The sequence below is a fragment of the Phyllostomus hastatus genome, unplaced genomic scaffold, assembly GCF_019186645.2.
Source record: "Phyllostomus hastatus isolate PE091 unplaced genomic scaffold, TTU_PhHast_1.1 phas_scaffold_182, whole genome shotgun sequence".
NCBI lineage: Eukaryota > Metazoa > Chordata > Mammalia > Chiroptera > Phyllostomidae > Phyllostomus > Phyllostomus hastatus.
The window spans coordinates 30558343-30584328 of record NW_025334013.1 but is presented as its reverse complement, the minus strand read 5'-3'; the positions used below and the strand labels follow the sequence as shown (position 1 = coordinate 30584328).

Below are 25986 nucleotides of genomic sequence, written 5' to 3'. Positions count from 1 at the left end.
ACAGATGACAAAAATTGGAAATAATCTAATATCTGACAATAGAGGACTGATTGATTGACTCAGTGGGCAGTACACAGCCAGTGGAGTAACATGTAAACATTTTTAGTGTTATAGAAGTACATTTAATGACATGGAAAAATATTTACATTGTGTGAAGTGGGAAAACCCAGTTATAAAAAAATACCCCTGGCTGGCGTAGCTCAGTGGATTGAGCGTGGTCTGTGAACCAAAGCATCACAGGTTCGATTCCCAGTCAGGGCACATGCCTGGGTTGCAGGCCACGGCCCCCAGCAACCGCACATTGATGTTTCTCTCTCTCTTTCTCCCTCCCTTCCCTCTCTAAAAATAAATAAATAAAATCTAAAAAAAAAGTATAATAAAGAGTATATAAAATATTTTTTAAATAATTATAATATCATCCCATTATAATTAAAATTGAATAGAAAAATCTGGATATATATAGATAAAAGTGGAAATGCTTATTTCTGGCCCTGACAGGTGTGGGTCAGTTGGGTGTCATCCCACAGAGTATAAGGTCACAGGTAGGGCACATGCCTGGGTTGCAGGCCAGTCCCCTTTGACGCATGTGCAAGAGGCAGCTGATCGATATTTTTCTCACTCTTCCTCCTTTCCCTTCTCTCTAAGAATAAATAAATAAAAGCTTTTTAAAGAATAATCCTTATTTCTCATGTTTATTTTATATTTTGCTTATCTGTTTTCTAATTTTCTGCAGTTATTTCTATAATTTTTAAAGTTTTATTTTGAATTGCAGTTGACATACATTATTATGTTAGTTTCAGGTGTACACCCTGGTGATTAGACATTACATAACCTACTAAGTGATCATCCTCATAAAATCTCACATTCATTGACACCATACATCCCCATGCTGTACTTTACATCCCCATGACTATTCTGCAGCAATCCATTTGTACTTCTTAATCCCTTCACCTTTTTCACCAATCCCCCAAGCCCCATTCCATCTGACAACCATCAAAATTTTCTCTATATCTGTGAGTTTGTTTTGCTTGTTCATCTATTTTGTTTTTTTCTATATTCAATTATTGAAAGATACATATTCATTTCCATTTTATTATTTATATATTTGATCTGTTTTTTTCCTTCAATAAGTCCCTTTAACATTTCATATAATACTGGTTTGGTGGTGATGAAATCCTTTAGCTTTTTCTTGTCTGAGAAGCTCTTTATCTGTCCTTTGATTCTAAATGATGGCTTTGCTGGGTAGAGTAATCTTGGCTGTAGGTCCTTGCTTTTCATCACTTCGAATACTTCTTGCCAATCCCTTCTGGCCTGCAATGTTTATGTTCAGAAATCAGCTGAGTCTTATAGGAGCTCCCTTGTAAGTAACTACCTGTTTTTTCTCTTTGTGCTTTTAAAATTCTCTCTTTATCTCTAACTTTTACATTTTAATTATGATGTGTCTTGATGTGGGCCTCTTTGGGTTCATGTCATTTGGGACTCTACACTTCCTGGACTTGTATGTCTGTTTCCTTCACCAGGTTAAGGAAGTTTTCTGTCATTATTTTTTCAAATAGATTTCCAATTTCTTGCTCTCTCTCTTCTTCAGGCATCACCATGATGTGGATTTTAGAATACTTGAAGTTGTCCCAGAGGCTCCTTACACTATCCTCATTTTTTTTTTCTGTTCTGATTGGTTGTTTTTGCTTCCTTATGTTCCAAATCATTGATTTGATTCTCAGCTTCATCCACTCTACTGTTGTTTCCCTATAAATTGTTCTTTATTTCAATTAGTGTATTCTTCATTTCTGGCTGGATCTCTTTTATGCCATTGAGGTCCTCACTAAGTTCCTTGAGTATCCTTATAACTAGTGTTTTGACCTCTGCATCTGTTAGATTGCTTATCTCCATTTTGATTAGTTCTTTTTCTGAGCTTTGTTCTATTCTTTCATTTAAGACATGCTTCTTTGTCTCCTCATTTTGGCAGCCTCCCTGTGTTTGTTTCTATGTATCAGGTAGAGTTGCTACACTTCCTGGATTTGGTAGTGTGGCCTAATACAGAAGGTATCCTGTAGAGTCCAGCGACAGAGCCTCCTCACTCACTCAAGCTGTGCACTCCAGGTGTGCCCCCCTATTTGGGCTGTGTACACCATCCTCTTTAAGTTGAGCCTTGATTGCTGTTGGCACATCAATGGAAGGCATTTACCCTGAGGCTGATCAGCTGCAAGGACTGGCTCTGACCATTGACCTTCAACCGCTGTGGAGGGTGATATGTGCTGGGACCCACCCCACAGAGTTGGACTTACTTCAGCAGGACTCTGGTTGCTACAGAGTCCACCCCTTGAGTATGTCACTTGTGGAGGTGGCTAGGTGGTGCCTCAATGTGGTCTGAAGCCGTCTACTGGGTGTGCTGGCTCAGGGGCCCTTTTGGGAGGTTTTTCCATTTGCATGGAAAAGCTATTGGAGGCAGCTGTGGTGGGCAAAAAATCCATAAATTGGATGTGACAGGGTCTCAGGGAACCACCAGGGTAGGGCAAACAATGTGAGCCAGATTGATGGAGTCTCAGGTATGGCACCCACCTGCCAGCTCTCTGAGGAGAGGTCTCAGAAAAGGAACAGTGGCTGCTGCCAGCACTTCTCTCTAGGAGAAGGCTGCCTCCTAGCTCTTGCCCTGATGCCAGACAATTCATTTTCTCCCCCTGTGTCTCTGGTTCCTTTCAAGCTGCTGTCTACACACTGGAGCTCAGAGGGAGTGAGTCCAAATTAGTCTGCTCATGGGCCCTTTAAGAGGAACTGCCTGGGATCCAGTAGCTTCCATCTCATGCAGCCTCATTCCCTGCTGATTTTTACAGCCAGAAGTTATGGGGACTTTTTTTTTTCCCAGCACTGAAACCCTTGGAGGAGGGTTTCAGGGCTGGGAGGAGCTAGTTTGGGCCTGAAATCCTGTGCTCCTCAGGAGAGACCTCTGCAACCAAGATATACCTCCCGATTTTTATCTGCCACACTTGGGTGTGAGACCAGTCTGTTCCACATCTCCACCTTCCTACCAGTCTCATGTGGCTTTTTCTTTAGTTTTCTAGTTGTTAGTCTTTCATTCAGCTCAGTTTTAGGTGGTTCTGAATGGTGGTTGTTCTGTAGGTTAGTTGTAATTTTGTGTGATTGTAGAAGGAGGCAAGTACCATGTTTGCCTATACCACATCTAAAAGAAATTATGAAATAAACCATAAATCTCATTATAATCACTTGCCTGTTACAGCCTTTTGTAGTCCTCCATTATCCCTAAAGTAAGCCCAAACTCCTTAGTATGGCATTTGAAGCTCTTTACATTCTAGATTCTTCCTTTCTAGGCTATTCTAGCCATATAGCCAACTCCCTACACAGAACTATTTGTCATACTCTGAAGATGCTATGTAGAATACTTTTTATACTTTTACTTGTATGCCTTTGCTTATATATTCCCTTTGCCAGGAATGTGTTTCCCTATTTGTCTACCTGTTTAAAATCTTGTCCAAAAAGTGCAGCTCAAATATTATTTTCTCTCTGTATATATTTCTATTATGTCATTTCTTTTTTACTGTTTTATATGGTCTGCTTATGTAACATTTTTAAGCTTTTTGAAGGAACTGACCATTTCTTATTTGTGTTTGTACTTTGTTTGCCCATATACTACCTGGAATATGATAGGTTCTCAGAAAATGTAGGATTAATAAATGAATGAGGCCTCTCCCTTTCAGCAGTTAGTTGCTATCTCCACTAGGTTCTAATAGTACATGTTCACAAAGAGGTACATTTCATTATCCTAGTTGTGTGTCCCTTTCTACACTACATCCTGAGGCTTCAAGGCAGCTCTTTAAAGGTAATACTTGTGACTTACTCAACTTTATATCCTTAAAAGATAGAATCTAGTTTCTGGTACACCATAGATGTGAGGTTGAATTTGAGGAACTGAACAGGGCACAAACTCTCTTCCTCAAGCATGAGTCTTCCTGATTTGAAAAGATAACTCAAACAAAATATTTTCTTCTGGTAGAACATGTGCCTACAGCCTGTGCTCGGGTTGATGCCCTGCGTTCCCATGGTTATCCAAAAGAAGCCCTCAGACTCGCAGTGGCCATTATCAATACTCTGAGGTTGCAGCAACAACGGCAGCTGGAAATCTACAAGCATCAGAAGAAAGGTACAATGATTAGGAACCATACTAACTCTTAGGCCCTTAGGAGCCATCTTAACTCCTTAGGCTATGGCTGATGAGGATCCTCAGGGACTGCAAGGTGTATTACTTAATTTTCACTAAGTTTGATGGTGTGGCAGAGTCTAGTGGATTCCAGATCATTCTACCTGTTATGTGGAATGCCTCACTTTACCTCTGTGAATCTTTGTCTGTAAAATGGGAATAATAATGCCAGCATGCCTCCCTCAGAGGACTGTTGGAAGACCCACTAAGACCTGACATGAGAAGACCCTTTTAAAACTGTAAAGCTGTATCTACTTATGTTGTGCCAGCAGATAACCTAAATGTAGACCACAAGTCCTCGTGGCTGGCTGATAAGCCTATGACCAGTCCTATCAACCCAAGGTAAGACAGTGAGGGAAACTTTCTCTGAGTCTCAGGGCCAAGTCCTGAAAGAGACTATGAGGAGACTCAGGCAGGGACAAAGAACCATGTGTCTCCATCACTCTCTAAAACTTTGACCTGCTTGTTTCCAGAACTGTTGCAAAGAGGAACCACAACCATCACAAACCTGGAAGGCTGGGTGGGTCACCCCCTGGATCCTATTGGCTGCCTATTTCTTACTTTAACTGAGGCCTGTCGCCTGAATGATGATAGCTATCTGGAAGTGTCAGGTATGGGGGTCAGCCTGACGCAAGCCAGAATTGTCCATAACACTCTCCTTCCTGCTGCATGTATTCTGCCCCTCCTGTAGGTTTTTTTCCTCATCGAAACTATACCTGATTTCCTTAGTCTTCCTCTCTTTCTTACCTTTCTTTCCCACCCTGTGAACTAGCTGTCTCCTACTCTCACATTTTACCTTGCCACCTTCCTTTGCTCCTCTCACTTCCCATGAATCCCTGAGGAGTATGGTCCAAGGGAAGCAAGGGGTAGAGATACTTCAGGAGTCAGAGGCCAAATTCTTGGAGCAGTCTGGTAGGGAAAACCTTGCTTCTATCAAGAGTGTGTGTATCCCTTGCAATTGTATAATTTCATTTTTCCTTTCTTTCTCATGATGATTTTGTACCAATTTTATAAATGAGAAATAGAAGGGAACTCAAGGGAGTCTCAAAGTAGCAAGGACTAGAGACAGAATTGATTCTTCTCTCATTTATGCCATTACTATATTGTATATATGCACCTATTATAGTATTTAGCACACTGCATTTCACTTTGTTTACAAGTGACTATCTCTTATTAGGCTGTCAATACCTTGAAAGTAGAAATTATGACTGACTTATCTTTGTGATCCCAGCACTTAGTGTAATACCTCCCATTAATAGTCTTCCATAAATACTTACCAGGTGAATGAAAGGGAAAAGGAAAGAAACCAAAACTTTGACTTTTAAACCTGTGCTTTTTTCCTGAAACTTTGAACCCAGAGGTGGACCATATAAAGTAATAATAACAAAAAGTTGTGTTATAGAAGTAACAGTTTAGCTGGGTGGAGTCAGATTTATCTTGGTAGAGATACAAGGGGCGGCCCCAATCCAAGCTAGGGCTGCCATTACCTTCCTTCTTATCCCTTAAAAGGGTATCATCATCTTTGGTCTATTTCATCTGCAAGGTGATGCATCTGCAAAGCCTGAGGTTGCACTTGGGATTTATTCACCACGGACATATACTTAACTCCTTCCATACACCAGGCCCTGGAAATATCTAGAAAATAAGTCTTTTGCCTTTAAGATGCTCACACTCTAGTGAAAGAGACACAAAAACAAATAATTATGGTATTACATAATGTGCTATCAAAAGATTGGTATAAGATGTTTATACTTCCCCATCTTCAACTGGCCCAGCCATATATTAGGAAGGAGCTGGGAGTCTTTGTGGCTCTGTGTAAACTTTGTTCAGTATATTTTTCTTACTGCTATGGGATTCTGACTCAGCTTCCCTGTTACAACTGTTGACCAAGCTGAATGCCAAAGTGGGAGGGAGAGACAAGCAGATGAATCCATGGGGCCTGACTTAAGGAATCTGGTGACCTGTTGCCCTCAGATATGAATGAAAGCAGACCCCCTGTGTACCAGCATGTACCCATGGCAGCAGGCTGCCCAAACAGCGGTGAGTCCTACCTGTCACTGGCCTTGGAAGTTGCTCTGATGGGTATGGGTCAACAGAGGGTGATGCCTGAAGGCCTCTACGCACAGGACAAGGTGTGCCGTAATGAGGAACAGCTCCTGAGTCGACTCCAGGAGCTGCAGCTGGACGATACACTAGTGCTAACACTGCAGAAACAGTGCATCTTACTACTGGAAGGTAAGTAGAGAAGGGGCTATTGTCACAGTGTCTTTAACCTATGACTCTGGGGGACCTTCTGCAATAACAGAGCATGGGTACAGAAACATTTTTGCCATTAAAGTGTGCTGAAGGTTCCCATGGCTAGCAAACGTGTGGGATCCTAGGGCTCAAGTCTAGGCTGGCAAATAGAAGCATACAGATAAATAGTTGGCTGGCTTATCTTCTTCCTACAGGAGGCCCCTTCAGTGGTCTGGGAGAAGTCATTCACCGAGAGAGTGTTCCCATGCATACCTTTGCCAAGTATTTGTTCTCAGCTCTGCTGCCTCATGATCCAGACCTGTCTTACAAATTAGCCCTACGTGCCATGAGGTAGGTAGCCCTTTCCCAGCCCAGTTGCCTCCATCAAAGCAGAAGTCGTTGGTGCTCTTTTTCTTTGTTTATCTCACTTGTATCACATTCCTTCTTTGTCTATTCCATTGGACCTGCCACCAAGCCTGCCCTAAAATGGCTTAGACATTTTCATCTGATCTAGAATTTCTATCTGGGTTGCGTTGCTGGTGACCCACTTGGCTCCCTGACTACTCTTGGTGGGTCATCTGAGGGAGCTCCTCAGTTTTTAGTAGATATGGAACACCCATGACCTGAGTATTTCTGTTCTTGGGCCAATTAGACAGCCTGAGAAGGGGTTTGAGCCCTTCCATAGCTCAGCTGAGCCATGGCTCCCAGGAACAGTCACCAGATACATGGGGGAGACAGAAATAAGTCTTTCTATACCAAGATGTGAGAACAATGAGCTGTGGGCATCTTGTTCCCAAACTAGAATAGGATCCTTGGTTTAAGCAGGTGGACCTCAAGGATGCAGCAGACCGTACAGAAGAATTTTTAGTTAGACCATAAGGTTGAGGGAGCTTCTCACCTCAATCAGAAAAGAGCTGCTCAGGATTCTTTGGCATACATTCCTTATACTTAAAAAAAATAATCTTATGGCTCTTGAACTGCCTTTCAGATACATTTGCAGTGACTGTTCAGCTTGAGTTCTACAAGTACCCAAGCACTCACCTCGTATAAAGTACAGTACCCCAAATTTTAAAATCTTCAAAGTTCTTAGTTAACCCTTTCCTGCTCACTTATTTCCCTGCAAAAACAAGCTTTTCTAAGACGGCTCAGAATGGCAAGGATCTGAATGGTGGCTAATGACTCTTCCTGGATCTTCTAGGTTACCTGTTCTAGAAAACTCAGTTTCTCCAGGCGACACTTCCCACCCTCACCATGTGGTGTCTGTGGTGCCCAGCCGTTACCCTCGCTGGTTCACACTTGGACACTTGGAATCACAGCAGTGTGAACTGGCCTCCACCATGCTGACTGCTGCCAAAGGTGAGCACAGATAGATCCTAGCCTTCAGCACCCCCCACTGTGCCAGCCACGTCATGGCCCTGTCATGGGCTTGGCCTGCAGTCTCCTAAAGAAGGGAAGCTGATTGCCCTCCCTTGACCTCTTAGACTGATAGGGATCCTCACTTTGATTGCCGCATTGAGAATGAGCACTTGGGTTCAGTCCAGAGTTTTGCCCTATTTAATGATTATAAGACCCTGAATACACAGAACGAGATCATTTTTAAGGAAACTTCTAAATCTAAGCATCCATATGATAAAATCACTTTACCTTTCCAAGCCTCAGGTTCAAAAGCTATAACATGGGGATCACTGTCAATGACCTATCAACCTCCCATGGCCATTGGGAGATTCGGTGAAGTGATGACTACGACGGAGCTGCAGATCTCTCTACAGATACGACAGCTGGCGCTTTTCCCAAGGCCCTGGTCAAAAGATAGGCAGCCAATGTGACTCTCAGGCTTTCAAACTCACATACTCCCTGTTAACTATGGAGGTTTCACCGCAAAGCAAAATGAAAATAAACCACTGAGAAGTTATAATAAAATACTAGCTACCATGAACTGTAAATGTTTTTCTGATACCAGGTAATAATATGGATTTTTTAAAGCATTTAAAAATGTTTTTTAGATTTTTATTTATTTTTATAGAGAGGGGAAGGGAAGGAGAAAGAGAGGGACAGAAACATCAATCATTTGCCTTCCTCATGCCCCCAGTGGGGGACCTGGCCCACAACCCAGGCATGTGCCACTACTGGGAATCAAAGTGGTGACCTTCTGGTTCACAGGCCAGCACTCAGTCCACTGAGACACACCAGCCAGAGGTCAAAGCATTTTTTTTATAAAGTAACTTTATATGGTATCTTACTGCCCAAAAAATGCATGCTCATTTTAGAAAAGGTAAAAGATACAGATGGAGCAATATAGAAACGATCAATAAAATAGTACAAAAATTGAACAAAAGCTATAATTAGGCAGTTTACAGAAAAAAAAGGATATAGATGACATAAGCAATTAAAATGCTTGGCTTCACTTGAGAAATACAAATTAAAATTACCCTGGGATAAGATTGTTTTACCAATCTTATTGGTAAACCTCAACAAATTCGATAATAGGCATCTATGCAGCGAGTGGTGGTGGCAGTGGCCTGGCATGGAGTGTCAGATTCCGAGTAGGATGGTAAGGATGACTGCAGATCAAGATGCTCAATCTCAAGCACAAGATATGGCGGGGTGGCGGGGGGCAGGCAATATACCAAGGCACATCATAAACAAATTGCTTAAAACCAGTGATAAAAAAAAAAAGAAACTCTCACTTAAAAGCACCTAGAGGAAATAAAAGACACATTACATACAAAGGACAAATGACAAGGATAAGCCCTGGCTGGTGTGGCTCAGTGGATTGGGGGACAGCCTGCAAACTGAAAGGTTGCAGGTTTGATTCCCAGTCAGAGCACATGCCCGGGTTGCAGGCCAGGTCCCCGGTTGGAGGCATGCAAGAGGCAACAGATCAATGTATCTCTTGGAAGCTGTGTAAGCCAGAAGATAGTGGGGGGGGGGGGGAGAATACTTTATTAAAAAAATGTCAACCTAGGAGACTTCCGGCAAGACGGAGGCCTAGGTGGACGCACCGTGCCTCCTCGCACAACCAAGATTAGAACAACAATAATTTACAGATAGAATAACACTCAGAACTGATAGAGGATTTATCTGAATGGAAGTGGACAGCCAAGAAGTTGAAGTAGACCCGTACATCCAGACTGGTAGGAGACGACGAGCTGGGCGGGTGCAGGGCTGGTGCGGGTTGGCGGCGCGCGGAGGTCGGGGAAAACTTGGCGCAAAATCAGCTCGACAGCCATCCGGGGTGCAAGAATGCAGCGGTGATCCCTGAGTACGCAAGCTGTGGCTCGCGGACCCAGTGAGGCGGCGATTGTGGACCAGGGCAGAGCTCGCAGCCCAGGATCCCAGAGAAGAGTCTGAGCCCAGGAGAACAGAACTACCACCATTGTTCCCTCCTGTCCCCGCTCCCGCCCCCACATATAACGTTACAATCTAGCGACTGGGGTGCCCAGCCCCGGTGAACAACTAAGGCTCCACCCCCCACCATAACAGGAGCGACCAGACCAGGAAAAAAAAAAAAAGGAGAGACAGGGAAAGACATAAGATATGTTTCCAACAGAACAGATCAGTCCCCCAGGACTCATCCTTTTGAGCGACCAAGAAATAGCCAATCTATCAGATGCACAGTTCAAAACACTGGTGATCAGAAAGCTCACGAAATTGGCTGATTTTGGGCGCAATTTAGATGAAAGGATGCAGGTTACCATAAAAGAGATGCAGGAAGATATGCGGAGGAGAGCCAATAGTGAAAGGAAGGAATCTGAGTCTCAAAACAATACAGTGGACCAGAAGGAAGATAGAATCAACCAAGCAGGAAAGCATGATGAAATAAGAATTCAAAAAATTGAGGAAAAGCTTAAGAGCATCCAGGACACCTTTAAACGTTCCAACATCCAAATTATAGGGGTACCAGAATGGGAAGGAGAAAAGCAACAGATTGAGCACATATTTGAACAAATAATAAAGGAGAACTTCCCCAATCTGGCAAAGAGAACAGTCTTCCAAGAAATCCAAGAAGCTGAGAGAGCCCCAAAGAAGTTGGACCCAAGAAGAAACACACCAAGGCACATCATAATTACATTAGCCAAGGTAAAAACGAAGGAGAGAATCCTAGAAGCAGCAAGAGATAAGGGGACAGTCACCTACAAAGGAGTTCCCATCAGACTGTCAGCTGATTTCTCAAAAGAGACCTTGCAGGCAAGAAGGGGCTGGAAAGAAATATTCCAAGTCATGAAAGACAAGGACCTACATCCCAGATTGCTCTATCCAGCAAAGCTCTCATTTAGAATGGAAGGGAAGATAAAGTGCTCCTCAGATAAGGTCAAGTTAAAGGAGTTCATCATCACCAAGCCCTTATTTTATGAAATGCTAAAGGGACTTATCTAAGAAAAGAAGATAAAGAAAAGACACATATAGTAAAAGGACAGCAAACTCACAATTATGAACAACCAGACCTAAAGCAAAACCAAAAGAAACTAAGCAAACAACTAGAACAGGAACAGAGCCACAGAAATGAAGATCACATGGAGGGTTAGCAACAGGGGAGTGGGAGGAGGAGAGAGGGGGAAAAGGAACAGAGAATAAGTAGCATAGAATGTAGGTTGAAAATAGATAGGGGGAGGGTAAGAATAGTATGGGAAATGTAGAAGCTAAAGAAGTCATAAGTATGACACATGGACATGAACTAAAGGGGGGGATATGTGTGGGAGAGGGGGTACATGGTAGAGGGGAGTGAAGGGGGAAAATGGGACAACTGTAATAGCATAATCAATAAAATATATTTAAAAAAATAAAAAAAATTAGAGCAGAAATCAGTGAAATTTAAAATAGGAAAAATATAGAGAAAACCAGTGAAAGCAAATACTGCTTCTTTGAAAGGACCATTAAATTTTTTTAGAAGTACATTGAATTTTTTTAAAGATTTTATTTATTTATTTATTTGTAGAGAAGGAAGAGAGGGAGAAAGAGAGAGAGAGAGAAACATCAATGTGCGGTTGCTGGGGGTCATGGCCTGCAACCCAGGCATGTACCCTGACTGGGAATCGAACCTGCGACACTTTGGTTCACAGCCCATGCTCAATCCAATGAGCTACACCAGCCAGGGCAGGACCATTAAATTTGATAAACCTCTACCCAACTAACCAGTAAACGAAAGAATAAATAAATAAATAACTGAGAGAGGGAGCCCTGGCTGGGTGACTGATTGGTTGGAGTGTCGTCCTGTGCACCAACAGGTTGCACATCAGTTCCTGGTCAGGGTACATACCTGTTTTGGGTTCTATCCCCAGTTAGGGCATGTACAGGAGGCAACCAACTGATGTTTCTCACATTGATGGTTCTCTCTCTCCTCTCCTTCTAAATATCAGTAAACATATCCTTGGGTGAGGATTTATTTTAAACAAAAGAAAGAAAGGAGAGAGAGAGAGAGGCAGGCTATCATTACTGATCCTATGGTCAGTAGAAGGACAATAAAGGAAAATTATGAACAACTGTATGTTCACAACTTTGAAAAAACACAATCTAATAAAACTCACAGATGTAGAAATAAATCTGATTAGGCTGATCTGTATTACAGAAATTGACTCAATTATTTTTCAAACAGAAAGTACTTGGCCCAGATGAATTCACTGGTGAGTTCTATCAAATATTTATGGGGAAAAAGGATACCAATTCTCTATAATCTCTTCCCAGAAAACAGAAACAGAGAGAACACCTCTGAAGTCATCTGGTGAGGCCAGCATTACTGGTAAACCAAAAGCAGGTAAAAATAATACAAGAAAGGAAAACTACAGACCGATATCACTCATGTAAATAAATGTGAAACTCTTAAATAAAATGTTAGCTAATTGGATCCAACAAAGTATAAAAAAAGTATACACCATGACCAAGTGGGATTTATTTCAGAGATGGAAAGCTGGTTCAAGTACTTGAAAAGTGAGGTAATCCATCATATCCACAGCCTAAAAAAGAAAGATCATATGATTATGTAAGTAGATGCAAGAAAATGATTTGACCAAATCCAGATGTGGATTTTTTAAATCCATTATTTAAAAATAAAACCTCAGCAAATAGGAGTAGAGCAGACACTCAGCTTTATAAAGAACAACTACAAAGAACCTGTAACTACCACCATACTTAATGGAGAGAAACTAGGTGCTCCCTTGAAAATCATATATGAGATAAAAATGTCCTCTCTTACCACTCCCATTCAGTATCATACTGGAAATTCTAGCTAAAGCAATAAGACAAGAAAGGAAATTATTCAGATTAGAAAGGAAGAAATAAAACTGTCTTTGCTTGCAAATGACACGATTATGTAGAAAATCTCAAGGAATTAACAGTAAATTGGAACTGTTTATAAGTGATTATATCAAGCACACAAGGTTAAGATAGAAAAGTCCACTGCTTTCCTATATACCAACAGCGAACAATTTAGATTTGAAGTTAAAAACAATACCATTTACATTAGCACCCAAGAAAAGGGTTTAGGAATAAATCTAACAAAATATGTACACACAATATCTATATTAAGAAAATATAAAACTTTGATAAGAGACAAAAGAAAATCTAAATAAGTAGTTCATGTCCATAGAGAGGAAGACTCAATATTTTCATATCAGTTTTCCCAACTTGATCTATAGATCAATACAACCTCAATCAAAATCCCATGATATTTTGTGGGTATTGACAAACTCTTTCTAAAGTTTACATGGAAAAACAAAATACCTAGAATAGCCAACACAATATTAAAGAACAAAGTTGGAGAACTTAACACCACCCAACTTTAAGACTTATCGTAAAGCTGTTATAATCAAGATAGTGTGGTATTGGCCAGAGAACAGACAAATAGTTAAATGGAACAGAATAGAGAGCTCAGAAATAGACCCACACAAATATGGTCAACTGATCTTTGACAAAGGAGCAAAGAATAGTCTGTTCAACAAGTGGTACTGGAAAAACAGGACATCCGCATGCAAAAAAATGAATACAGACACTGACCTTACACCTTTTATAAAAATTAACTCAGAATGGATCAGTGACATAAAGTAAAATGCAGAGCTGAAACTTAACAGAAAATAACAGAAAAATCGAGGTGACTTTGAGTTCGGCAATGACTTTTTAGATGCCAAAAATGCAATCCACAAAAGAAAAAATTGATAAATAGGACTTCATTAAAATGAAAAACTTCTGCTCAATGAAAAATACTGTTAAGAAACTGAAATGATAAACCACAGACTGGGAGAAAATATTTGTAAAACACTTACCTGATAGAAGATTTGTATCCCAAATATACAAATAACACTTAAAACTTAACAAGAAAACAAACAACTGAATTTTAAAATGGGTCAGAGACATGAACAGATGTCTCACCAAACAAGACACACAGGTGGCAAACAAGCACATGAAAAATGCTCAGCATATTGTGTTTAGGGAAAAGAAAACAAAAGTGAGATACCACCACATACCTATTAGAAGAGCTTACCAAAACCCAGGCAGCACCAAGCACAGGTGAGGCTGTGGAGCAACGGGAACTCTCATTGTTGGGGATGCAAAAGGTGAAGCCAGTTTGGAAGGCAGTTTTGCAGTTTTTTTCAAAGCTAAATATAGTATTATCATATAATCCTGAAATTGTTCTCTTGGGTATTTACCAAAATAAGTTGAAAACCTGTGTCCACACAAAAACTTGCACACAGATGTTTGCAACATCTTTTTTATAATCATCCAAAACTGGAAGCAACCAGGTGTCCTTCAAAAAGTGAATGGATAAAAAAACTGATAGATCCATACAGTGGAATAGTATTTACCAATAAAAAGAAATGAGCTATCAAACCACAAAAAGACATGGAGAACTTTAAATGGATATTGCTTAGTGAAAGAAGCCAGGCTGAAAATGTTACATACTGTAATTCTAAGTTTATGGCATTGTACTTGGTAAAACTATGGACAGTGAAAAGACCAGTAGTCACAGGAAGAATGAAGAGAGGGATGAATAGGTAGGTGTAGCACAGGTTTTTAAAGCAATGAATCTATTCTGTATGATACAGTAATGGGGGATCCATGGTACTGTGCATTTGTAAAAACCATAGACCTGTATAACCACAATGGACCCTAACAAAACTATGGGCTGTAGTTAATAACGTATGAGTGTTGACCCATCAAATATATCACACTCATGTAAAATGTTAATAATAGAGGAAACTGGAAGTAAGGAGATGGGATATATGGGAACTCTCTGTACTGTATGCTTAATTTTCTATATACCTGTAACTACTTTGAAAAAAAGTATTAAATTTTTTATCCTCATCTGAGGACATTTTTTTCATTGCTTTTAGAGTGAGAGGAAGGGAAAGAGAGAGAGAAAAACCTTGATGTGAGAGAAACATTGATGGGCCACCACCCAAACACACTCCAACAGGGGACAAACCCACAACCTAGGCATGTGCCCTAACCAATATTCAAACCCACAACCTTTCAATTTACAGGATGATGTTCCAACTATCTGAGCCACACCAGCCAGAGCCAAAGTCTATTTTTTAAAAGATTTTAATTATTTTTACAGAGAGAGGAAGGGAGGGGAAAAAAGAGGAAGAGAAACATTGATTGGTTGCTCCTTGTACAGCCCAGACCAGGAACTGAACCTGCAACCCAAGCATGTACCTTGACAGAGAATCAAACCCATGACCTTTTGTTCTGCAGAATAACTCCCAGCCAACTGAGTCACACTGGTCAGGGCAAGGCCAAAGTCTATTAATTAAAAAAAAAAACAAAACTGTTTTTAAAGATAATAGAAGAAAAAAGGTAATCTCACCCTGGCTAGTGTGGCTCAGTTGGCTGGAGCATCGTCCTGTAAACCAAAAGATTACAGGTTCAATCCCCGGTCAGGTCACATACGTAGGTTGTAGGTTCAGCCCCTTGTCAGGGCATATTTGGAAGGCAGCTGATTGATGTTTCTCTCATATCCGATGTGTTTCTCTGTGTCTCTCTCTTTCTCTGTCTCTGTTTCTGTCTCTCTCTCTTTCTGCTCCCCCTCCCTTTTCTCTCTGGAATCAAAAAGAAAAGAAAAAAGGTAATTTCTTCCATAATCCTGATATCCAAAGATAACTACTACTAAGACATTCATATAAATATTCCTGGAGTCCTGGCTGGTGTGGCTCAGTGGATTGAGTGCCAGCCTGCAAACCAAAGGTCGCAGGTTTGAGTCTTAGGGCACATGCCTGGGTTGCAGGTCAGGTCCCCAGTAGGGGGTGCGCAAGAGGCAACCACTCATTGATGTTTTTCTCCCTTTCTTCCTCCCTTCCTCTCTCTCTAAAAGTAAATCAATAATAAATAAATAAATAAATATTCCTGGAGATTATCTACTCATATGGATGCACATAACACACTATACACACTATGCTACTTAGCTTTTTTTTTAATCATCACCGGAGGATATGTTTATTGATTTTAGAGAGAAGAAAGAGAAACATCAGTGTGAGAGAGAAACACTGATTGGTTGCCTCCCATATGCACCCCAATGGGGGGATTGAACCCACAAGCTAGGTATGTGTCTTGAGTGGGACTGAACCCCTAACTTTTTGGTATATGAGATAATGCTCCAACCAAGCTACCCAGCCAGGGCCTTATTTCTTTTTAGTAAAACTAGAATCATAAAATATTACCTATATACAAATTATATATAACTCCCACAACAACCCTAAAAGATATAGTTTCTATTTTATAGATGAAGTAACTGGTAAAAGGGCTGAAATTTCCAATGTATTTCATTCCAAAGCCTATTTCTTACCACTATAATTCTAGAAAACATAAGACCTACTTTTCGTTCTATATTTACTTAACATTTACTCCTCTATAAGATATGCCAATCTTTCACATACCATACTGCCTTCATACAGTGGCCTTCACTTCTAATGGCACAGATGCCTTTCCTGTGGTGTATTCCCTACTCTGTGCCCTAGTACTTTGTTTAGAATTCTTGCCTACTGAATAGGAAATAGTGACCCATGTTCTTTTTGCTCCAAGGAGGCAAACAGTGGGACTGGCATACTTTTTTGGCAATACTGTGGCTCCCTGTCTTCTGTATAAGTAGCTCTCAAAACTCAGGTGTTCATGAAAATTATTTCTGAGACCTAAAGAGAGCGAGGGATAGAAGCAGACGAAAAGGTGAAAAGAAGTGAATTCACGTGGGTGATGGGGAAGGAAGCAGTGTCCTGTGGGTTCAGTGGAGATAGCACTTGATCATCCAGAAGGGATGGTAGCATTCAGGAGCATTCAGTGAATTGATAGCAGCCATTTCAGCCAGTACCTGTTGTGATTGGTGGACCATTCAGGGAAGCTTTAAAGAAGACCTTGTCCCTGCCCCTTTTCTTGGTACCTATAGGGGATACTCTGAGGCTCCGAACAATCCTGGAAGCAATACAGAAGCACATCCATTCTTCCTCCCTCATCTTCAAACTGGCCCAAGATGCATTCAAGATTGCCACCCCCACGGACAGTAGTGCTGACAGCACCCTGCTTAATGTGGCCCTGGAGCTGGGGTTGCAGGTACGGAGGAGTGGGCCATCCCAGCTTTAGGCTTCTGGCCTGGCGGTAATTGATGGAAGATACAACCCCAGGGGGTCTGGACATAGGCCAGGTCTGGTTCATTCTGTGTCCCCACAGTACAACTTCTAGCCTAGGCACAAGATAAGAACTCTATAAATTGGGCCCCATTTTGAAGTTAAGTCCAGAAGCAACATAGCTTTAGGCTCCATGGGGACCCCATCATCTCCCCACCCCACTCCTTGAAGTCAAGCATGGCGTGGTAAGTAAGGGCTTTATTTGTTAGAGGTCATCAGTGAAGCCTTCTGTCTGATTTGTAGGAAGTGTGGGACTGAAATGTAATGAACCTGCCTGTCCTTATTGGGAGAAATGGTCATGTAAAGCACCAATAAATACTTGTTTCATAAAGAAATGGCAAGGGGAAGTAGGGAGAGGGGGTTCATACCAGTTATGCTTAACTTACTGGTAATGCCCCTTTTTTTGCCCAGGTGATGAGGATGACCTTATCAACCCTTAACTGGAGGCGCCGGGAGATGGTGCGGTGGTTGGTGACGTGTGCTACAGAAGTGGGTGAGTCTCCTACCTCCCTCTGCCCCCAGGGTAAAGGATTCCTGGGCCCTACTCTTGTGACAAGACAACAGACCATTAGAGCTCTCATATTCCTGTTACTGATGGCCTGAGAAAGGACAGGGCTACTGGTAGAAGGGGGCCTCTGTTCAGTCAGTCCAAGCTCTGCTTTCTGCTTGGACTATACCCTGATGTCAACAGCACTTTGACTTTCTAATCAGAGACATCCGAGAGAATGAATTTTCAACCATCAGTACTCAAGTGCACCCCTGTGAGGTAGTTGACCTGGTGGTTTGGTCCCAGTCCCTGTCCGTACTTCTGAGAAACCCCAAACAACTTGGAGGCTCAGGACCCCATCTAGAGTCCAAAGCCCCAGCACAAGACTCTACCCTGAGAGGCCCCACTTCAGCTAGAACGCCCAGGCAGATCTGCAACCCCTGCCTCGGGGCAGGCAAACCGCAGGCTCTGCTGCTCCATCCTTGTGAGGGGATAAGAGCACCTGCAGAGACCTTCAGTCCTCTGACCTGGGGAAGGAAGGGATGGGAAGAGACCCCAAACAGGGTCTGGCCATCCGGGATGCTCCCCATTCCCTGGTTTGCCTCAGATCATCTCAAGGCTGTGGAGGAGAAAGGAGAACTCATCTCTGCAGGCCAAGTTCTGACCCCAGTTGGTAATCTGGGCAGACCTGGATCGGGACCCGGATGGCCACGGCTGAGCTCAGGCTCTCCCTGACAGGTGTGCGGGCCCTGGTGAGCATCTTGCAGAGCTGGTACACACTCTTCACCCCCACCGAGGCTACTAGCATTGTGGCTGCCACAGCCGTGTCCCACACCACTATCCTGCGCCTCAGTCTTGACTATCCACAGCGGGAGGAGCTAGCTAGCTGTGCTCGCACGCTGGCCCTGCAGTGTGCTATGAAGGATCCGCAGAGCTGTGCCCTGTCAGCCCTTACACTCTGTGAAAAAGACCACATCGCCTTTGAGGCAGCCTACCAGATCGCCATTGACGCTGCTGCTGGGGGCATGACCCATTCACAGCTGTTCACCATCGCCCGCTACATGGAGCTCCGTGGCTACCCGCTACGTGCCTTCAAGCTGGCCTCGCTGGCCATGAGCCATCTCAACCTGGCCTACAACCAGGACACCCATCCAGCCATCAATGATGTGCTCTGGGCATGCGCCCTTAGCCACTCTCTGGGCAAGAATGAGCTGGCGGCCCTCATTCCCCTGGTGGTGAAGAGCGTGCACTGTGCCACAGTGCTGTCGGACATCCTGCGGCGCTGCACCGTGACTGCGCCGGGCCTGGCTGGCATCCCTGGGCGCCGCAGCTCTGGGAAGCTTATGTCCACTGACAAAGCTCCACTGCGCCAGCTGCTGGACGCCACCATCAATGCCTACATCAACACTACACACTCACGCCTGACACACATCAGCCCTCGCCACTATGGAGAGTTTATCGAGTTTCTGAGCAAGGCTCGGGAGACCTTCCTGCTGCCGCAAGATGGCCACCTGCAGTTTGCCCAGTTCATCGACAACCTCAAACAAATCTACAAAGGCAAGAAGAAGCTGATGCTGCTGGTGAGAGAACGCTTTGGCTGAGAAAGCAGACAGCTCACTGCTGGGGCAGCCTGGGCTCCCAGGTACCATCAGGTCAGGCCAAGGACACTGAAACATTTGTCCACCCTGAGAGGACTCGAAGCACCTGTGGCTGAACCACAGGCCACAGGGCTGAGCATGGGGAGAGTCCGACTGTAGCCAATATGCCTGCCTTGGCAAGATTCTCACATAGCCCACTGTTCCTGGAGGAGCTGGGTCCTGCAGATCAATCAGAAACCTTACAACATGCCACCTCACACTCCTGTATCCTGCGTGTGTCCTGGGCATTGGCCCCCTCTCCGTTGGCAAACACTGAACACTGTTCCGTCTCAGGGATTGCTTAACCAGAGAAACAGAAACATTTATGGTACTGTAAATATTATAGTATATGTGTTGCCAATTACATTATAAAGTTATAACTATTTATAACTCTGGTTCTAATTTGATGGGTACTTGAAACAGCTGTGGGTAGGAAGATAGGCCTGTTTTCTGAGGAGACTCACACCATTTCTCAGGTTTTCTTTGCAGAGTATATGCTGTTGGCAGTGGAAGAGTGAGGGTGGAAGGAAGAAAAATGGCCAGTTAGAATAAATCCCAAGTCTAGTCTATGCAGAAACCCCAGCCTACAGACGGGGCACCTGTAGCTCCACGGTGGGTGAGGGGCAGGGCCAGGACTGGACTTAGACTTTCGCTGCATGAAGCCATGAGACACTGAAGCTCTTGCTCCTGCTTCACACAGCCTCTAGGAGCCTGCTGAGCTCCTGGGAAACAAGTGCAGGGAGAAGGTGAAGGTCTGGGAGGCCACTGAGCTCATAGTATTCATTTGCTGTGGTCGCCTTTGTGTTAAAGAGTGTCTGGTTTCATCTCTAATTATGTATGTGTATATATCTGTATGGCTAAGTACATATGTCTGTATGCTTAGATGTATCTGTGTGTGCCTGTACATGCACATATATGTATCTGTGTGAATACATGTCTGTGTGCTGGACTCTGGGTTTTTGTGTGAGGGCACACACATTTGTGAATATGTAAGAATACTTATGTGTGTGTGTTCATGTTTGTTGCATGTTTAGTGTATGGGCACACAGGAGTGCAAGTGTATGAACATGTTTGTGTGTACGCCTGCTCTCCATTGTTCTGTCATTACACGTGTAACTCTGTATATTTCAACGTGTAGGTATATCTGTGAATTCATGCTTGAGGATCTGCATAAATGTGGCTCTTCTCTTTTTGCCAGATCCCTTCCCAGTTCCTCTTAGTCTCTCTCACCAGCTAAATATGTTCCCCGTCTCTGTGCCTCCTTTATTCTGTCGCCAAACAAGCTTCTAAGCACGTCTCCCTCTACCTTAAGAGTGGCATCTTCAGCTCCACAGTTCTCTTCTCACCCTGTACTTGCTTTCTTCCCCCGCCTCGCTACCTCAAGCTTTGTCACAGTCCCATTGATTACTGATTCGGAGGCTGGGGCTGGGATGCATTTGGCCTTTCCCTTTCTGACTAGTTTCTAGCCCTAGTGGGCAACCTCTGTCTTAGCCCTGGCTGACCTCCAGTGTATGATGTTCCTGTTACCTTCCTGCCCTGTGCTCAGCCTGGAATTCCCATAGAAGGTAGCAAGGGCATTCAAAAGTCATTTGGATGCCAGTGTCTTGGTGTTGACTGTTCTAGGTTTTAGTTCCTGAGTAGGGGGTGGGGTGTGATAGGGAAAGGGTGGAATAGCTAGAGTGTGAACTAAGGACCTGTCTGCTTTATTTTCCTTTCTTTGACAAACTGGTTGTGTCACCTTTTTCTCCCTCCACACTAACCAGGAAGTTGTATTTGCTGTTTGTGGCTAATGAAGTCTCACTGTTCAGCCATGGGCCCCTACAACCTCTCGGCCCAGTAGGTTGGTTTAAAAAAAAAGCCACTCCCATTTCTGTATCATGATTGCCATTTTTTAGCAAGTATGTGAACTCAGAGTGCTTTTCTATAAATAAATCACGGATCACAGAAAAGATCATTTCTGTGAAAACAGAAATTGTGTTCTCTCAATAAATGGGGCCCTTCTCTCTCTTCTGCATCGCCCTGGCTGGGACAGGGAGCTATTGGGGTCTAGACTGCAGTGGGTTTCTAGTGGTGTGAGATGTGCAATGACAAGGAAGATTTCCTGCCACACCAGACCCCTCTCCGGAGCTCACAGGCAGCTCAGAGCCTTGTCCCAGGAAGCAGATGCCATCATAATGGCCAGAAACTCCAAGATCCTGAGAAAATTAGAGGGTACGCAGAACCACCCTGAGCACCATCGGGACCTCTGGCATCAGAGGCCTTCCCACCTCAGCGACGCAGGTCTAAGGCTCTGCTCCCAAGCACCCTGGCTCACAGTCTTCATGTCCTCCCCTCTCTGGTATCTTTCGGTATCAAAGCTAAACGCTTCTCAGCTTCTCCCTGCTTACCTAGATTCCATCTTCCTTGAAGGCCTCTCTGAAATACTCTAGCCATTCCTGTGCCCCTCTCTGATCTACCTCCTCAGACACGAAGCCCTGTCACTCTGACCTCATAAGCTGTGGGGACCCAAATCTCGGCAAATGTCACAGCTCCAGCTGTTAGGTTGCTCTGGGTCTTGGAGAACTGAGGACACAATGGGGGTGAGGGCCCTGACATTAAGCCCTATGGCACATAGTCCGGTACCTGAGTTCCACGGCTTTGGGAAGGGTGCAGAAGGAAGCCCCGGGGGAGGGAGCAGAGGCTAAGGAGGAACTGAAGATAAGGGCACAGGTAAACAAAACCACATGCTAGACTCCAGCTCTGGGACTTTTATTCTCCTGGAAACAACATTCTGTGTTGGTGGAACTTGAGGGGAAAAGAATGTATGCTCACTTCCGTCGAAGTACACGTGAGTATTTGTGCACAGCATCTACAAAGGCCCCCACGTGCTCTGGGTCCATGTCAGGGTACAGTCCATGGCCCAGGTTGGCAATGTAGCGCTGTGGCCCAAAGTCATCCAGCATCTGCTGCACCAGCCGCCCAATCTCCTCCTGGGGACCAACAGGGCATTGGCTGCTGGAAGGGCCAGCAACCTCTGTCCTCCTTATACATAATAGTGACACACATATATGTAGGTGTGATTCTAGTTTTTATAATTCATTCAGTCATTAATCCAAAAAATATTGGATGCCTAGGATGGGCCAGGCACTGTGAAAACACAACAACAAAAAGAAATTCCTGTCTTCCTAAAGTTCGCATGGTGTGTGTAGGGTAGAGGGGACAGGCAGACATGAAAACACACAAGAATACAACCACATCTACCGCCGTGCAGTGCACAGAGACACACTCGCAGACACACCCAGGGGCCCTGGTTGTTACCTCAGATGCATACAGGGCGCACGGGTCCAGGTTGCCCTGCAACGTCACGCTCTTCCCCACACGCTCCCTGGAAGCAGAGTTGATGCTACGTTCTAGTGACGGCACATATGGCAGCTGCACCCCCTCTACCTCCCACTCCGTTACTCACCGGGCTTTCTCTGGGGTCACTGTCCAGTCAAGCCCAACCACCTCATAGCCAGCCTGAGCCAGCTCCTCCAGAGCAAAATGTCCATCCTTAGCAAAGATAATCTGGGGAAAACAAGGGCAGATTCCTGAGGCTACAGAGGGCCTTTGCTCTGCCTACTAACTTACTATTATCTTAGCTGTACCTTTGCTGCCCTTCAGTGGTCACTTCATTCCATGCAGGACTTACCCTGAAAGTTCCAGTCACACCTTCTTCACTCATCCTCCCCCATTCTTACCATGGGCACCGGTGCCAGGCCTGCCTCCTGCAGCCTGGCCTTTACTCGCTTGGCCACTTCACGGATGTAGGGCAGCGCGAACTTATTGAAGAGCTGGGGGCCAAGATGCCCCGCGTGGGACTCAAAGAGCTGCAGTGCCTACGGTGAGGTGGTGGTGAAGAGGCACATTTAACACACAAAAAGGAAGTATCTCAGGCCCACACACAGAATGTGCCTCCATCATTCCCCAAGTGACGTGAACCCTTGATACTGCCTGCACCTATACACCCAGTTCCAGTCAAAAAGTTTTGTCTTTTCCTCCAGGTCCCAGTGCTAGCTTTGGTCTTTGAACACACAAAACATTAGCGCCCCTGCCAGTGTCAGGGTGCACTCAGCTGCTCTGGCCAGATCACTGCAAGCCAAACTTCTTTCATGCCTGGCATTAAGACACCTACCCTCTCAGATATAGGGACCTGCGTTGATTCTGGTCCTTATGTGCTACACCCCAGCCTATCTGTCTCTCCCTCAGGACTCACCTGGGCACCAGCAACCACTTGTCCCACCAGATATGGTACCAGCGCATCAGTAAGGATGCGAAGCAGCTGGTGACTGGCCTTTGGTCTCTGGTAAAGCCAGCGCTTGGCCTGAGCCATGGTGCTTGAGCTGCCACCCTCAATCATGTATGTCATCAGAGTCCACTGCAAAAGGATACAAAGAGAATGTCACAGGTGTAGAAGTCTGACACTTCCTTTCCTTGTCTACACCAGACCTACCAGAGTGATTTCCCCATGCCCGAGTACCTGCCCTGTTCCACATTACCGGGGCACCAGCAAAGCCAATCAGGGGCACACGTCCACCCAGCCGTTGTCGAGTGAGGGTGATGGCCTGGAATACATAGGCCAGCTCAGAGGCCACTGTTGCTGGATCCCGGAGGCGCTCTAAATCCCGCTCCTCTCTTAATGGCTCTGGGAAGCTGGGGCCTTTGCCAGGCACCATGGTCACCTCCATGCCCAGTGCCTGAAGGGGAAGAAAACATCTGTGTTCCCAACCTGTAACTCCAGGAGAGAGGCTCTGTTCAGCCCATACCAGGAAAGAGGAAAAGGAGAGTGAACCTCAGCCAAACCATCTCTTCCAGCCTGTTTTCCCCATGTCCAGTGAGGATAAGTGTCCATCTTGAGCCTCACTGTCTACTCCCTGTTTCATCCATTCCAGAATCAGGTTTGAGTGGGTACCTGGGGTACAACAAGGATGTCGGAGAAGATGATGGCAGCATCCAGAGGGAAGCGACGCAGTGGCTACAGGGAATAGAAGACAGATTGCTACATAGTGAGCGGAGGACATAAATCCCTCCCCTCTTTTGTGGGCCCCTCACCTGCAGAGTCAGTTCACAACAGGCCTCTGGAGATCGACAGGTACTGAAAAAGTCCTGGACAGCCCGAGCTTCCCTAAACTCTGTCGACCGGAGAGAAGAGGCAGGGCTCAGCCTTGGAGAACCTTGAACAGCTCTCCCCTGTGCCCCCGCCAAACTTTTTGCCCTCCACAGTTTTACCTAGATTCCCAGGCCCTGACCCTGACCTGGTAAGTAGCGGCCTGCCTGCCGCATGCACCAAACTGGAGTGTAGTCTGTCTCTTCTCCCCAAGCTGCTCGTAGGAATGTGTCATTCTTCAGCTCTGGAAAGCCCTGGGGCCTGGACATGGGGGTCAGAGGTGGGAGGTTGGTGTCAGTAAGCTAAGCTGAAAGGTGGGGAAGGCCGAGGTCCTAAGGCGGATTCAGTCCAGCACCGTTATCTGCCTTCACCAGAACAGCTCCCAAGCTGTGGCTCCCGGCCCACTTCACCTCCTCTCTGCCTATCAGGTGGTGCACAAGACGACAAGGGGCCGTGCTGGGGCCTCTACCCTACCCCAGTCCCAGCTTCCCCAAGTTCAAAGCCACTGGAAAGACTGGCGAAGTGGGGCGGGGGAAACCCCAAAAGGATAGTTGGAGGGTCTCAGGGTCAGAAAATCACAGGAACAGGGGAGTATAAGTGGGCTAGTTCCAGCTCTGGGGGCTAGTCCAAGGAGGGCTCAGAGTTGATGGTCCAGCAATAGGGGTCCTAACTGAGGATTAGAAAGTCCTAGGAGTATCCCCTAAATGAAGGTCTGGGGGTCGCAGTCCCGGCTAGGCGGATGCTGGGATGGTCTCAGGAATCCATGGTTGGAGGATTTTTGGGATTCCGGACTCTGGTTGAGGTTGACCGCGGACACTGATTCCCAGGACTGTCCAGGGAAGGGGGTAGAGGGACAGATCCCTCAGGTGGAAGACCCAAGTCAGATGCCTCGATGGCCGGACCGCGCATGATGCAGAGAACTCACCCGAGCCCGTTCGCCTCCATGGTAAGATGTCTGTAACTTCGACCCAATCCAACTTCAACCTGTGTCTGAGCAGGCCCCGCCCCAAACTCCGCCCCTCCCTGGACTGAGTCAAGGTGGTAGCCATATTGAAAGTCACATGACCTGACTATAGCTACAGCTACCCGGCAGCCCCGGCCGCTGCGTAGGGGACTCCCGGCCTCACTTAACCATAAAGTCAAGTGTAGCGACGCAGCTAAAAAAAAAAAAAAAAGTAACTTCCCTCTAAATTACCCTTTACCGTGACTTGGGGAATTTGCCATTCTCTGATGGACTAGGAATCCCGAAGTCTCAGCCTAAGGTCTCACTTTCACTCCCACTGTCCATGTTTCTAACGGTCTGATGCCTGGCCAGCTAGGCATACAGTGGATTATGGAACCAAACTATACAGGAATCTGAAATCATTAAATATTTCTATTAACTACTAAGAGCCTATAATAGGTACAGAAGTAATTGGTGAATAAGATAGCCTCTTCCTTTAAGGAGCTACAGACTGATGGGGAAAAAGAGAAATCGGCAATCACAATGTTTTCAGAGGAAAAAGCTAGAAGCAACTAGCAAGGGCTTCTCACTTAAACAGGGCAAAGCAGTGGGGGTATTCCAAGCAAAGGGAACAGCATGTGTAAAGCAAAGAGGCTAAAGAGCAAACGGCTTTTGTTATGAAACCCAGGAGGTCAATCGGGTGGAATTAAAGAGGCTAGGAATGTCTACGGAGTTTAGG

General features: G+C 44.8%; 2 protein-coding genes across 5 annotated transcripts in view; one reads left to right on the top strand and one right to left on the bottom strand.

Annotated features, from left to right (window-relative positions):
* Positions 1-21110, top strand: part of ZSWIM5 (zinc finger SWIM-type containing 5) — a 121650-nt gene extending 100540 nt beyond the window's left edge. For 2 of the 3 annotated variants that reach the window (XM_045859950.1, XM_045859948.1), the window contains exons 7-14: positions 4010-4156; positions 4687-4824; positions 6188-6448; positions 6664-6799; positions 7647-7804; positions 16818-16981; positions 17467-17548; positions 18281-21110. In XM_045859950.1, coding sequence (XP_045715906.1) covers positions 4010-4156; positions 4687-4824; positions 6188-6448; positions 6664-6799; positions 7647-7804; positions 16818-16981; positions 17467-17548; positions 18281-19143 — 1949 coding nt within the window. In that variant the 3' untranslated portion in view covers positions 19144-21110. The remainder of the gene's footprint in view (positions 1-4009; positions 4157-4686; positions 4825-6187; positions 6449-6663; positions 6800-7646; positions 7805-16817; positions 16982-17466; positions 17549-18280) is intronic. The other variant, XM_045859949.1, reaches the window with a different exon arrangement.
* An 801-nt stretch (positions 21111-21911) lies between these two features.
* On the bottom strand, positions 21912-25304 carry UROD (uroporphyrinogen decarboxylase). Of its 2 annotated transcripts, XM_045859222.1 has the most exons (10): positions 25230-25304; positions 24453-24565; positions 24250-24329; positions 24110-24172; positions 23697-23894; positions 23414-23575; positions 22899-23036; positions 22625-22725; positions 22477-22543; positions 21912-22148 (listed from the first exon to the last, which is right to left on the bottom strand). In XM_045859222.1, the coding sequence occupies exons 1-10, from the start codon at positions 25247-25249 to the stop codon at positions 21987-21989; spliced, it is 1104 nt and encodes a 367-aa protein (XP_045715178.1). In that variant the 5' UTR covers positions 25250-25304; the 3' UTR covers positions 21912-21986. The 2 variants fall into 2 exon arrangements, with proteins under 2 accessions (XP_045715178.1, XP_045715179.1); XM_045859223.1 differs by lacking the exon at positions 24110-24172.
* Between the last annotated feature and the right edge of the window lie 682 nt (positions 25305-25986).